Source organism: Emydura macquarii, unplaced genomic scaffold, assembly GCF_026122565.2.
Source record: "Emydura macquarii macquarii isolate MOO-44397 ecotype Brisbane River unplaced genomic scaffold, CSIRO-AGI_Emac_v2 contig_820, whole genome shotgun sequence".
NCBI lineage: Eukaryota > Metazoa > Chordata > Testudines > Chelidae > Emydura > Emydura macquarii.
In genome coordinates, this window is record NW_027130957.1 from 1345151 (window position 1) to 1360242 (window position 15092).

General features: G+C 44.4%; 1 protein-coding gene across 3 annotated transcripts in view; it reads right to left on the reverse strand.

The window, feature by feature from the left end:
* Window positions 1-10698: 10698 nt before the first annotated feature.
* The window catches only part of RPS6KA1 (ribosomal protein S6 kinase A1), a 57927-nt gene continuing 53533 nt past the window's right edge, over window positions 10699-15092 (reverse strand). For all 3 annotated transcript variants that reach the window (XM_067543325.1, XM_067543323.1, XM_067543324.1), the window contains 6 exons: window positions 14205-14363; window positions 13826-13987; window positions 12984-13060; window positions 12709-12826; window positions 12160-12297; window positions 10699-11800 (listed from right to left, as the gene is read on the reverse strand). In XM_067543325.1, coding sequence (XP_067399426.1) covers window positions 11678-11800; window positions 12160-12297; window positions 12709-12826; window positions 12984-13060; window positions 13826-13987; window positions 14205-14363 — 777 coding nt within the window. In that variant the 3' untranslated portion in view covers window positions 10699-11677. The remainder of the gene's footprint in view (window positions 11801-12159; window positions 12298-12708; window positions 12827-12983; window positions 13061-13825; window positions 13988-14204; window positions 14364-15092) is intronic.

Below are 15092 nucleotides of genomic sequence, written 5' to 3' on the forward strand. Positions count from 1 at the left end.
GAGCGGGTCTTCACTGACCGCTCAGTCGATCCAGAGAAGTCGATCTGACGGCAGCGAATTTGCCGCCGCCAGTGAAGACATAGCCTTCGTGCTTACAATGAGCCTGGGCTGGTGGCAACTGCATTTCAACAATACGTGCCTCATCCTGTATCCCTGATGTCAATGGAAGCTTTGCTACTGACTTCAACGGACACCGGATTAGGCTTCCTGTTAGGCTAAAACAATAGCTTTGATAATGTACAGCCAGTTACAGAGCAGTGGAGGATTATACCTCATTTAAAGATCACAGAGACAGTCCAAGGTGGGTGTACAGTTCCATAAATCTTTTAATCATTCACATCCACCCACCCCCAAGCTTTCAGTGACATTACCAAGAGTTTGTGGTCACTATCAGAGAGCCACTGACCTTTCCATTCTGATTCATAGAGGATGGTAACTAACAGGTTATTGTGTCCTGCTCTACATGATGTTCCAGCCATCCCATCAGCAGAGCCATCTAAACTGTCATTCACTTAACCATCATCATCATCGTCAGCTGTTTGGGGACTCTTTACCTGGTCAGCCAGCCTGCAGAAAGCTGCCTACTGTACTGTCTCTGTTAGGATTCTATCTGAGGGGAAAGTCAGGTCAATTAAATCAGGCAGCATTGAATCTCTAATTGACACAAATGAGACAGACAGACAGCTGGAAGGATGGGGGAGGGAAAGGGAGCAGGTGTTCTAGCTGAGAGCAAGATGGAAATCCACTCACATAGTGCTTCAGTCTCTTTATACTATAGATATATGTTAGTTAGAAACATTAAAATATATTTAAGTGTCAAGAGCTTCAACTGGATATAAAAGTAATCAGTGAAGCTAATATATTTATGAGTGTTCTATGGCTGAGTAGAACATTTTTAAAAAATATCTTCCACCCCAGCATTTTCTTAGCTTCCAGTCTTATTTTTATACATCCATGTAAATAAAAATAACATTGAAATGTCCTTCCCCTTTGGATTTTGAAGTCAGAGAATTGCTGTTGAACAGTTACAGCTGAGAAAAGATTTTAGATATGAATATCTTTGTTTCTTTTTCTGCATTTAACAGTAGTTGATTTAGAAATTATTTTTTTCTCCCCTTCTCTTTTAGCAGTGGATATTTTTAGCTTAAATGCCTTTTAAATTTTAATTTATATATCAAATGTAATAGCTCTTTCTATTCATAGATCTCAAAGCACTTCAGAGAGGAAATGACTTGCCAAAGGTTACAGAGGAAGTCAGCAAGAGAGCCAGTAATAGAACCCAGCTTGCTAGAATCCCAGTTGGTGCCTCATCGAGTGTAGAGATTGCTGCCTCATTCCTAATGTTGCTTTAAGGAAATAAATCCTATCCCTAGTGTTCTTGAAAAGTAAAACACTTTTCTTGTGTTTCTTTGCTGAGGGAGCTTCTAAAAGAGACTGGAAAAAGCAAAGAATGTTCTTAAGGTAACAGTTCCCTTTGGGCACAGATAGTGAGCCAGCTAGATTCCACTTTGGTACACTGGTGTAAATTTTGAAGTAGCAGCTGTAAAGTCAATAGTTACTCTGATTTACACTGTTGCAGCTGGGATGAGAACCTGAAGCACAATGTGTATCTTCATTTGAAAACAACAGCAGGTGCAGTTACACCAAGAATATTTTTGTCTTACACCCTCCATAATTTTTGGAATCTCTTTCAGAATGTTTTGAACAATTTTCCTTCAGCATTTTCCCTGCTAGGATCATCTCCCCTTATACAGACAATTCTTCATGGTATAGATGAGAATTGTGTCTGTAATTAGAAGTGCACTCAGCAGATCCCAGAGCATTCAAACCTGGCAGCTGGAACTTGGAGGCAGGTCTGATTAAATCTACAGTACCACAAGGAGAGAAACCAGTTTTGTTTAAACATCAGAAAAAATCCCTTCTGCTCTTTTAAATAGCATTTGGGAGAGGAGGGAAGACACAAAAAAAGGGACAATTTAATTTTATTTCATGAATAGATGTTTTTTATCTACCTAAAACTTTCATTGGACAAATAGAGTAGAAGTTTGGACCTTGAAATCAGTAATAAATCCAGTTCAGAATATCAAATATCCAACAGTGACATCTACTACTGTTTAAACAAAGTAGCATTCAACGTATTTCTTCAAAGTTGCAGTAAAGGCTAGGAATATCTAAGCAAAAGATGACTATAAGAAACAAGCTCCAATTCTGCTCTCATTTGCACCCGGGCAAATCTGGACTAGCTGTACTAACACCAACAGAATTGCATTGGTGTAAAACCACTGTGAGGTCAGATTCAGGCTAGATGGTCATGTAACTCTCTTATAGGAAAACTGCCTCTGATGTGAAAGTCTTACTTGGATGCAGGAGGAATTATTTGCATCCATCCAAGCACAGCAAGAAGAATATAGACATTTTAGAGTCTAAAACTAGTCAATTTTTCTGTTTTATTGGTGCAAAATAAATAAACAAATAACCCCAAAAACAGACATACTGACAACTTAATTTAATATTAGAAAAGTATACGCAGTCCTGCACTATTAATACATATTTATATTATGGTAGCAAACACCTAAATCTGTTTCACCCATTTCATCTCTCTTCCAGGACTGCTAACAGAGAATTACCTTAGCAGTTTTCTTTCAGTTATAATCAGAATGATTCAAGTCAAAATTGCTTTCATTCATCCTAATGTGTGGGGCTCAAAAGCTGTTTTCTGCCTCTTTTCTACTGTAGTAAATATCCAAGGAGATGACCAGCCTGCTGTTTGCCTAATGAAAGAATCACCCCAAGGGAAAAGAGAAATTTCTGTTACTTCTGATCTCTTACATTAAGCTGAAGAATTTCCACCTGTTGTAGGTTTGCAACACCATCTGCCATTTAAAAGTAAGCCAGCATTTGAGCTACACACCACACAAACATTTGGGTTTGTTTCATAAGATATAAATGTGGCAGAGCTTTGTGTAATTAGCACTCTCCGTCACTTCTACTCTTTCAAGCTCTTGAATATAGTTCATCTTGGGCTTGTTTACAGAGAGGAGTGTTGTACTTTCTCCACTGGGAAACCATGATGGCCAACTGGAAATTGCTAATAAAATCCAGATAGACGGCCACAGACGGCAAAACAGGGATCTTAATCCAGATCCAAACCATCCCAAAAGATGCTCAGATCCAAGGTTTTGGTTTGTATTCTGGGATAATCTTTGGCTGCTGTGAGAGTCTGTGGTTGGTTTGACTTTTCTTTTGCAGCCCTCTCTGCCCCACCTCACCAGCACAGCAGATTTCTAAGTAGAGCCATTCCATTCCCAAACAATCTTGGCCCAAAAGGACCTTGCTAAGAATTCATTCTTAGAGAAGAATGATCTACTCCTTGGAGAATGATTGATTCATAAATGAAACCTTTTGCTTTTAAATCAAGCTGTTTCCTTGACTTTTGACACTGCCTGGATGATGCAGAATGAATACACTAACCAGGCCCCCTGATGTGAAGGTTTGATTTTTGCAGTTGTAGTATAAACCAAAGGCCTCAATCAAGACTAGGTGACTATTATGCAAACCCCTGTACCAAAAAAAAAAAAAGAAAACAAAAAAGGGGTGTGTTTATGAGAGAGAGAGACAGACACATGGTATCTGCCCTGAAGAGTAGACAGTCTTGTCCTATCTCCTGGTTTCCAAGTCTATGTAGGTGCAGTACTCAAAGTCCTAGAATTTCTGTCAGTACAGCTTGCATGGCAGTCCCAGGGAGGAACCAAGTAGAGGAGTGTGTTCTTCATACTGGATTATAAGGGCGCTTCACCTTGGAAGCCAAGCCACATTTGCTCTAGTTAACTTTTTTTTATTATGAGTAGAAGACAGTAGTGAAAGTGTTTGGGATAAGTGCTAGTTATAAACAGATTTTCTTTAGCTTATGCGGGTCTAAGCTTAAAAGCCTTCCTAGCCTCTATTGAGAGTCTTTGAATCTTCAACCACGAGTCTCTCCCTGACTTTCCCCCCACTAGAAGTTAGTCAGATAAAAAGTTTTATTTTTGCAGGATCATCCCAGGCTCGCTCAGTTTGTGAAGGACCTTTTGATGGAGGAAAGAGGCTGAAAAAGCCAGGCGGCCTGTGAGAGGAGGCAGTGCCAGGGAGTTGAACACCTTCCTTTGATTGGTGTCTCAGACTTGAGCTGAAGGGATTTCTTCTTTGGTACATCTATCCATCTCTTTACTTCTTGGAGAAGCTAGTCCTGGGCTGTTAAAATATTTGGTTAGAAGTGGGATGATCACAATTACCAGGTTACTGCCACATGGCAAAATTTGGCTGCCAGGTTGGTCTGACAGCAAAATCTCTAAGTACCATGGCACCTGGTGGAGAGCTATGTAAACTATCGTCGACAGCTGATGCGAGTGACTTCCTCCAAACTTTAAGCTCCTTAGGCTTTTAAATGAGAGCTACACTGATGGCTAAGTGGCCTGAATCAATCTCATGCCAGCAGAGCGATAGCCTCATCATTTTTGTTGCAAATATACCCATTTGTTAAAGGTTTGAAAGAGCGTATTTTTTCTATAATGGGCAGAGGATACAGATTCCATATGCAAACTGCAGCAGGACTGGACCATTGCATTTTCCTTCTCGGAAAGTTTTCCTTCTCACGTGTAAGACAACATTTGAAGGTGAAGGTGAAAGAGAGTTGGGGTGGGAGGGAACAGAGCAGTGGTGCTCAACCTGTTTACCATTGTGGGTTGCATAGGCAGCTCTCTCTGTGTTATAGTCATCTACTTTCTTCATTCTGCCCCCATAAAATGTATGTAATAGTTGGAGCTAGTTTATAAATCTGATTTTCAAACATCCTGCCCCCACAACTTCCTTCCCAGGGTTGCTGGCCCTAGAGATGGTGACTTGAAGTGGTTTCCATCATATAGAGGGTTTACAGTTTTATTTAATGGCTTTCAGAAACCCCACTATAAAAACTGTTCCAACACCACTGTCCTCCTCCCCCCAGTCTGCTTGAAGTTTTGCATGCAGCCCCTCCACCCGCACTACTCCCCTCCCCTGTTCCATGCCCCCCACAAGAAAGATGAAATGGTCAAAAACAGTTTCAAAGTTGCTGTTTTGAAATTCAGCTGTGGCTTGTTTTAGACGTTATTCTATGGCTGTTTTGGCTCCTCATATCTCTGAATTGGCTTGAGCTCAAAACTCCCCTCTTGTTTTGTTTTGCTAAAGAGAAGTGCCTTCCAGGTACAATGGTGGGGGAGGATATGTGGGGCTGGTTAAAAAGACAGAGTTCCTACCCCAGTAGCAGAAAAGCAAGCGTTGCTTCTTATATACAATAAAGTAAAAGTTTTTATATATCATAACCAAACCACTGTGCTAACTTCAGCTACTAGGCTGAACTGGAAGAAGGCATGGAGAGTGGGGCACGGAGTAGTATATGCAGGGAACTATGTTTCCTGGTCTTACCAGAGGGCTAGGGGCACAGGACCATCCCAGGAGCATAGCAAGGGCAGGAGAGATAGTGCAGGAAATCACGGGAGACACAAAGGGGATGTGTACAGGAGGCCTGGGGCAACACAAAAAGGTGGAGCACTTACATTTTCCACATGGAGAAAAGCCTTCTTGCTCCATTCCCTTCCACCATCTAAACATCCCCCACAAGTATGAACTCCCATCTCCCATCACCTCCCCCCACAAGACACACCTGCATTGCTTCTTGAAGCTGAGGAGAAGCCGTGCTTTGGTAGCACTCAGTAGATGTTTGGAACAGGGCTTCCCTTGTACAGACCTTATATGCTAACCCCATCTTAAATCTTTTGCCCACCTTAAAGAAAACAAGATCATCCTTTTTTTTTAAAAAAAAAGAGTTGTTTAAATTGAAAATGGGTTTCAGAGTCCAGCTGCACACCAGAAACTTGCTCTACCAAAGTTCTACGTTGTAAAACTCCAAAATCTTAGAGAGTCTGCCAATGAATAGTTAAGGGAAGCAGCTAGCTGGTCCTGGCCATAAAATCCTGCCTCACTCACACCCACCTGACCTCATCCACTCTCCTCAACATTGCAGAAATATCTCATTGCAAAAGTCGGTGGCTGTCCTTTTGTAACTGGTTGAGTTCCTACAGCAGCACCGGTACTGCACTTGCTCTATGGGTCTGACCTTTTACATGACCATTTATTTTCTCAACATTTTTAGACCACTCTTAGTCCGGTGGCTCTCAACCTTTCCAGACGACTGTTCCCCTTTCAGCAGTCGGATTTGTCTTGTGTACCCCAAGTTTCACCGCACTTAAAAACCACTTGCTTACAAAAAATCAGACATTCAAATACAAATGTGTCACAGCACACTAATACTGAAAAATTGCTTATTTTCTCACTTTTACCATATCATTATAAAATAAGTAGATTGGAATGTACATATCGTACTTACATTTCAGTGTACCCGAAGCCCAACCCCATCGCAAGGGGCTGTAGCATGCAACAGCTTTGTGGGATGGGGCCACCTGTGGCATGGGGCTCTAGGCAATTGCCCTGCTTTGCCATCCCCTAATGCCAGTCCTGCACTTGCGATGCCTCCTGTACCCATCCCACGACCCCCAGGTTGAGAAACACTGAACTAGGCAAATATCTAGACGAGTTGCTGTATCCTCTGGGAGACTTCTGCATATCCCCGGGGGTACTCATACCCCTGCTTGAGAACCATTGTGTTAATCAGAGGGAATCTCTTCCCAGAATGGAGTTAGCATTAATAGCTGCTGTTCCATTGGAACACAAAAGGAAGAGGAAGGCAACAAGTTAGCGAAGGACAAGAATCAAGACATCTTGGTATTTTAATAACCAGAGGCAAGAAATGGCGTTGACAATGGCTTGCCAGCTTTAGAAGGGCAAAGGAAGGTTTTATTCAGCGTTCACTGAAGCTAGAAATCAGACCCATAAAAATATAGGGGTCATCTAGTTCATCCCCCCCAACGAGGAAATCTGCTCAAATTCTATTAAGACATTTGTTTTAAAAGGCAAGACTCAATTTGTTGAATGTTACCTGTAAGTAATGCAATAACATACACACACACAAAATCAAACATGTCTCTGAACTAAGAGCAGCTCTTTTCCCTGGAAAAGAGAGTAACATATAGGATATTTTGGCCACTAGAGGGTGCTGGCACACACAAGTCAGACAGTGACTTATTCTTCTGATTTGTTTTTGGTTTGGTTTGGTTTGAAATACAAGTTCTTGGTGAGCAAACTAGAATGTTGGCGATAAATGTAAAATCGGTGAGGATGGTTTGTGCAATTCACACTCTGCAAGTGGGATTTGGAGGGGATACTTGGGTAAATCAAATTGCAGTACATTTAGAACAAAAAAATGGAAAAGTGTAGTTAGCCTTTGAAATTCACTGAACTCAGGAGAATGCTGAGAAAATGACTTTTTAAAACTAAGGCTGGATAATTATGAACATTAACCTTTGCAGGCATAGATAATTAAATATATTTCTAGTCTGGTTTCCTGTTTGACAAGCGCCAATACCATATCCTTAATAGGAAGGCATAAGAAACCCTATATAGGACGGTTATGAAATAATTACCCACTGGGCAAGTTTCTTCCCAATCACAGACAGTTAGTGATTGATGTATGCCTTGAAATAGGAGGGTTTATATCTCTTTTCAAGATCTTATCCTGGCTTTTGCTGCCAGAGCAAAAGGAGGGCTTACACGTGACGGCATGTGTTTGCCTGTAATGTGTTAACTTTTGAATGCTGCCTCCAGCAATTCCAAAATCTCAGGGAATGAGCTGTCTCGAAGAACCTCGGTTATAAGTAGGTAATGTTCATTTCAAGCGTCCTCTCCATATTTCCAGTCTTGGGATAGGTGAGTCAGTGGTACGTAAGGAGACAGGGTTGGCAGGTTGGAGGGCAGGTAAAGAGTCCTAACTGAACTAAGACTGTTGAACCTAACAGCCGACTTAGCTGTCATATCTAAACACAATGTTCAGTAAAAGTAGGACCTGACTGGCACATGGACACTACAGATCTCAATGGGACCTGTTTTAGACACGCTATAGAGTGTGCTTTCAACATAGCAGGGGGCGATTGTGAGGCATTTTTATAAGCTTCTCTTATACATAGTTTGATTCATCTATGTAATGTTTGCACCATGGGATTCCCTTTACTGTTACCCGCATACACGATAAACAATCTGTGTGATAATCTCACATCCTTAGTTCTGTCTAAACAGAATGTTAACACTCTTTCAGCATCCAAACAAACAATGTAATTTGGCTTCACACCCCGTTGAATGCTGTTGATCTTCCTCCCCATACCAGGGATCTCCTGAGCCATTCAGGGGGTCCCAACGTGGGCTTCCCCGTAACACCAGCCCCTTCTCTCTCGTGGAGGTATGGGTGGTAGTGGCATCTGCAAGGCCAACAAGACTCTTGCTGCCCTTCGGCCACCGAAGACGACGGTGCCGGTAGGTGCCGAGGGACTCCCCCACTCCTCTGCGTCAAGGGAGGATCCCTGGCTGGAGACGCTGGCTCAGGAACCAGGTCTCCGTGATCCGACCTCAGTGTGGATCGGTGCTCCACCCCGCCTCGATGGTGCGGGGGAATCTCCACGCTCCGAGTGCTGATTCTGTCCTCACGGTGTTGAGTCGGGTGTGTGCCGACGACGGCACGCTGGGTTCCACAGCAGAGCGGGTTGTCTCAGAGCCGGCTCGGGGGCTCCATGAGCCAGGCTTTCAGATGGATTTTCTGGAAAGCCTTATCGATCCGTTCTCTTCTCAAGAAGGGCTCCCCCCCCACGGTCCAGGCAGCGGGGGGTCACTTAGCGGGAAAGCTTTCCTGCCGGAAGCGCACGGCTTGAAGCCATGACACCAGAGCATACCTGCTCCTTGTAAAGCGTCAGCTAGACTCTCTCAGTCTCTAACTACCACTATAACAGTTATTAATCTAACTAACTAGTTAACGCAAAAAATCCTAGTTTAAAGTTTAAAACACGGGGAATTAAGCGCTTGCTATGCAAGCACAGGCAGTTCCAGTAATGGTCACGGGTGGAAAGAAGGGATTGAGGGGGTGTAGGGCCGGCAGCGCCTCATATACTGCGGCATGTGCACGGGACTCCAGGAGGCACTGGAGCCAGCTCTACGGGATCCGCTAAGGGGAAAAAAGTTCCGGTAGCCCCATGCACGGAGGCGTGCACACATCTATAGTGGAATGAACATGAGCAAGCACTGGAAGAAGAACAAATATTGGTTTCTAGACCTGCGCTGGGCCCTCTAGGTTGCTCTGAGAATCACAGCGAGTGGTGAACAAGCTGGTTAGAATTTAAAGTTTCAATCCCAAAGTCTGCTGGGAAGTATCTTCTACGTTCCAGAAGCATTTGTATTTCAATCTCTTGTTGTCAATAAATAGGTAGGTCCTGTCTACAGCTAACAAGTTGGGCAACAAACCAAAAGCTCCCGGTGAGTGGCCCCATGTGCCAGCAAACAGTTTACACAATTCCTAAATCTGAACACATCTGTACTGACACAGAAGCTGTTGCACAGAGGAGCAGCACTAGTAACACAGGGCAGCCTTGTTGGCATGGGTTCAAGAGACACCACACCAGCTTGAGACAATCCAGAAGAGAAAAGCATTTTTAAAGAAGCCGTTACACACAATGGACTCCAAAGCCACCCTCCACTGAACGATGGATCAAGGCCAAAGTCAGACCTCTAAGTGGGCACAACTCCATTGACTTTAGCGCTGAAGTCATCTGATGTCCATGAGAAAAGTCGGTTCTGCTTACACAGGGAAATTGACCGGCACAGTGACAACAGTGTAAGTATTTCACTGTAGTCATGCCATTGTAAAACAGCCCCATGCTTTGTGAATTGGAAGCAGAGTACTTATTCTGGAATAAAAGTCACTTTTATTGCAGCAATACAATTAATAATTAACTGGAATAAGTTACTCTTACTCCACTAAGAGGAACTGAGTAACTCAAGGGGGAAAGACAATTGTACTGTTGTATTGCTGCAAGGAAAGGAAAATTTTAAATTGGAGGGCTCCCATTAGAGAGTCCACTGGGGCAAACCAAGCAGTGAATGGAGCGGAGATTCCTTCTCTGAAGAGACTTGCTCAGTTCAGTCTTGGAAGCCACCCTAGTAATATCCTTGTACAGTTGTTTCAGATTTCCCCAGTCTCTCTCACTGAAGATCCCCACCAAAAAAAAAAAAAAAAAAAAAAGGGGGGGGGGGGAAGGGGAGGGAAATGCACACAGGATATAGAAGGCAGCTGGGAATCCACATCCCAATACCACAATATCTAAGGGTTCAGAAGGACTCAAAAAGTTCAGATAAGTACACCTAGAAGTACTCTCTGAGGGTTGATTTCTATTAAGATTGTGACACTTAGTTCCTGTAAATAAGCGTTTCCCCTCTATGGGCCAGATTATGCCACCCTTAATGTTGATTAGTGCCTTATTCCACAATTAATCCTAATGATTTCAGTTGCATAGTGAGGTTCCAAACTTGAGTGAAGATGGCATAATATAGCTGTTAGCAGCACTGACTTCCCCCATCACCGAGACATCGGTGGAGAAGACACTTATACATGCTACTTTTCATTTGTAGATCTCAAAACGCTTTACAAAAGGCAGGCAAGTATCATCATCCCTATTTTACAGAGAGGGGAAGTGACGAGTGTAGCTTATTCTGTAGCTGAAGGGATGGGTGAACATTCAGTCAGTAAAATAATTTCAACTGAATGACGTTTATTACAAAGTTCAGACAGAAACCCTGAGTTACCAGCCATAGGACAAAATTAAATTAAAAAAAAAAGTAGATTTTGCTTTGCATCATTGATTCCTGGATGATGCTAAGTGAAACAGAAATATAAAAAAAAGAAACCAAAGCCAACCCAGACAGACACAATTTCACAACAGAGAATATTTCTTCCTTATCAGCATCTGTTCATCTGACAAAATCCCAAATGAATGCTGGAGGAAAGAAGAGGAATGGTCCAGACCCTGCAAGTATCTGACACATCCACGAGGGTGCTTAAACTGATTTATGCACTCTTACAGCAGCCATGTGGCTTGGGGGGGGGGTGCGAACCAAAACGTAAGGATGAAATTCAAGAATTGGTTTTACAAGCTGTAGACAAAAATGGGGCGATGGAGATAGAGAAGTGGTTTATACAAACAGGTGGTTCTGGAAAGAACAGCTGCTAGTTTGACATTGGGGAGAGTACAAAAAGTTTGAGGGGAGGGAAAGAAAAAAAAAAAAAAAAAAAAAAAAAAAAAAAAAAAAAGAGACTTCCACCTGCACCAGCCCTGAACCCCAAATCAGATGTGAAAGATGATGTGTCTAGAACCAAGGTCTGGCCCTTCACAGGAAAAGACAAATCAGATCTGCTCTTTAGTGACATCATTACATGGCTTATACAGTCTAGTTCTCATATACACAAATGGATCCCTTTAAAAATTATTTGAATTTACACTTTTTAAAAAAGGTTTTACAGTGAACTTCGGATGAGTCCACGAGAAGCGCTAGTCTTTCAGAAGTAGAAAGGCACTTGGCCTTGACACGGTTTCGAAGATGAGTCTGCACATGGACTTCTTTCCAAGAGCTGTTTTTCCACCCTTTTTCCTACTCCCTGTCTTCAGCAGCTTGTACAATGTCAGAAGTGACAGCACTGCACAGTGTTGCCATGGCCTGTCCAAGGTTCCCACTACAGTGTGGTGGAGGGGAGCTTCTTCACCCGTCTCTGTGCCAGTATGGATGACTCAATCGGCTTCAGCTGCGGGCTTGGCTTGGAGCTGTTTAATGCAGAGTATGTTGCAGCCATGGCTCCCTTGGAGAAAAGAATGAAAGAAGGTCACTGAAGTGTCTTGGGACTGAATCCACCCAGAACAGCTGGGAGTCAGGAATCTCTTTGTACTCTGCTGAAAATTACTTCATGGCCAGCATATAAGAAACCAGGTTCTTTTTAGAAACGAATGATCAGAAGGCTAACTTGGCCTGCAGGAGCTAGTTTCTGCCTTGCACTTCTTAACCACTCCCCTCCCACTCCAACTTCCCTTTGCCCCGCGGCAGGTGTCCTGTCCTGATCATCGTACCGCACACACCTTGAGCGCTGCTCTACCCTCTACCCAGAGGCGGTGATGGAGCAAGAGGGCACAGCTGACTGCGCCACAGCCCCACAACGTGTACCTTTACAAGCTGTACATCCTGGTGACTCAGCTGGCTCTGGGGTAAGCTATCCTTCTGCGTTATCCAGAGATGCTGCAGGACTTGTTTGGCGGTCAGGCGCTGGTGAGGATCAACATGGAGCATCTTTGATACTAGATCCTGGAGCAAGCATTCAGAGAATGAGGACTTCAAAAAGATACTTTATACCATCTGATCAGCCTCTGAATGAGTTGAACCCCTGACTTACATGTTTGTTATCCCAGGGAATAGCATCAATCTGTGGGCACAGGGGACGTGGTGGGGCATCAATGGCTATGGATGGACCGCTACAGATTGGTATTGCATACCAACATTATAGTGCAAAAGCTGAAGGCACAGGGTGTAAGCACCCTACAGAGGCACTGCTGCACCTTTTCCTCCCGAAATGGGATGTGTGAGATGGGAGCTAGTGGACCCACACTCTGGTGGAAGAATAAGCGAAAGCAGTCGACAGGTTTGTTGTAACAGGCTGCACAGCCGTTGTCCATGCTTGACCTGAGCTTTGAACTTAATTCAGGTACCAGAGCCTACCTTGGCTGTCTCAGAAACAGTGTCCCAATTTCCCCCTTTGAGAGAGAACTTCCCTCCACCTATTCGGGTCAGGATGTCGTCTGGGGTGTCGCTGGGCCCATTTGCAAAAGGGGTGTATCTGGAAAGCAGAAAATGTGTAGGTTCCTCTCCTAACCGAACAGAACTGAAATCTGAGTGAATGATTACCAATAAGTGCCCAATAACAATATACCCACAGACAGCCGTCAGGGGCGGAGGGGTAACGTAGCCCCATGATAAGAGCAGCAGGTACTTACCCTGCCAGCATCGTATAGAGGAGTATCCCTAAACTCCAGATATCACAGCCCTCATCATAGCCTTGACGTTTTAGTACCTGTGCAGAATAAGCGAAGGGAAAGGTGTCAGATTTCCTGCTTTGTCAGGTGATGAGCATTGGTTTGACCCCTTTGCCTCTGTGCGGGATCTTCCTAGGGCTCTGGCAGGGAGTAGGGTCATGGATTGAAGGGTTGGGACTCAGCTTGGATTTGGGCTCATGGATGAAGAGGAAACATCCCAAGCATGTCAAAATAGCCATGAAAAAGAATCAGGTACTAACAGAATTACACTCTCCATATTAATTCTACGGAGACGCCAGTTCTCTGACCCCTAGATATACTCATTGACTTAGGGTGGCCAGTACATTAGCTTTTCCACCCCTTAAAGAGGGGCTTGTTTGCAAACCAGTGACCTGAAAATGGACAATCACTGTTTCTATAGCCCCGCCAATAAAGCAAGTCTGTTAAAGAACCTAGAGAAGGGGTCAGACTGCAGGAGAGAAGTAAATCAGGCGGCAATATTCAGGACGAGGAAAGGGAGCAGACAAAATCATTTGGTTTCGAATCATGCCACCACTTCATGAGGAGACCATAGATAGTGGGTAGAAAAGAAAAGAAGCAGGAGGGACTGAAACCTGCTCCTAGAACCTGTCTCCATTAGTTCAGCACTGGGAGAGTATTTCCACTTTTCCACTCCCCCAAGCAGGCCATGCTGGCAGAATACGCCACAGCTAGACTTGGCCAACACGTCAGCAGGTCTCTGATGTTGGCAGAGAACTACAGCCTGAGCTTCAGAGCAAGAGTTTCAAGTCAGGAGCACTTACCTCGGGGGCCACGAAATTTGCAGTGTAGCAAGGGGTCATGAGAAGGCCATTCTCAGCCCTCAGCTGCTTGGCGAAGCCAAAATCACAGATGCGAATGCTCTCTGGGTCTCCAGACTCATCCACATAGAGAATGTTGCTGGGTTTCAAGTCTCGGTGAACGACCTGTGAAGTAAACAGGCTCCTCCAGCAGTTGCATTCAAAGGTTGCAGATTAAACAAATGGCACAGGCTTGGGTTCCATGCCAGGCCTCCCTCAGGACTGAAATGTATCCGAACAGGCAGTTACGTCACGGAGACGAGGCAGGGAAGTAGCCCTGTGCCAGCCAGCTTCCCACTTGATTGAACAGGGGCAGGTCAACATCTTAGCCTCTCTTACTCACCCCTTGAGAATGCAGATACTCTATAGTTTTACAGATCGTGTGCAGCACGGAGCTGGCCTCCCTCTCGGAGAAACACTTCTGTCGGAGGATCTTGTCCAGTAGCTCTCCTCCTCTCATGAGCTCAGTCACCAGGTAAACATACTTGCTGTCGTCATACACCTGCCAAAGCAGAACTGCAGGGGTTAGTCAGTCTGTCTCTCACTCACACACACACTCTCACACACACACTCACACACACACACACACACACACTCACGTCCTGGGGCAGTCTCGCCCACAGCCTATGGCTGTATTAAAGCCATTTCCTGCACTTATGGTATGCCATTTAGTTTCATGCAGGTCTAGTTGGGGGGAACTTTCACAAGCTCTTTAAAAAATGGAAGCAGAGCCAGGCTTTGAGTCACAGGTGGAGAGACTCCTCTACCCAAGCCTGTGCTACCAAGCAGTTCTGGGGAACAGACTGGTTCCATTCTGCATGCACCCCACTCCAGGTAAGGAATGGAGTGTGGACCAAAGAAGGCTGCTCTCTGCTGAAAGACCTGGTGGCACCACAGACCCTGGGTGCTCAGTCTCATAAGACTTCTGTGCACTGAAATTCACTCGTACTTCACGGGAAAGTAGCTAAGTTATGGTGAACCAGGTCATAGCTTTATAGAGACAGCCGCTCTAAGCTATGACTTGTAGCAATCAGGTGGTATTAGAAGCCACAGTGCCTATGTGACAAGTTGCTTCCAAAGCAGCCTATTAGTAGTTCTACCATAAGCTCTACAGAAATCCTCCGCCTCCCCCAGCACATACTGGGAAGCTCTGAGACCTTCACAGACCTGCCTCCTCGGAGCTGCCCCCCGCTGACATCCCTGGTGGCTGCACCAACCCAGCCCCTCCGGC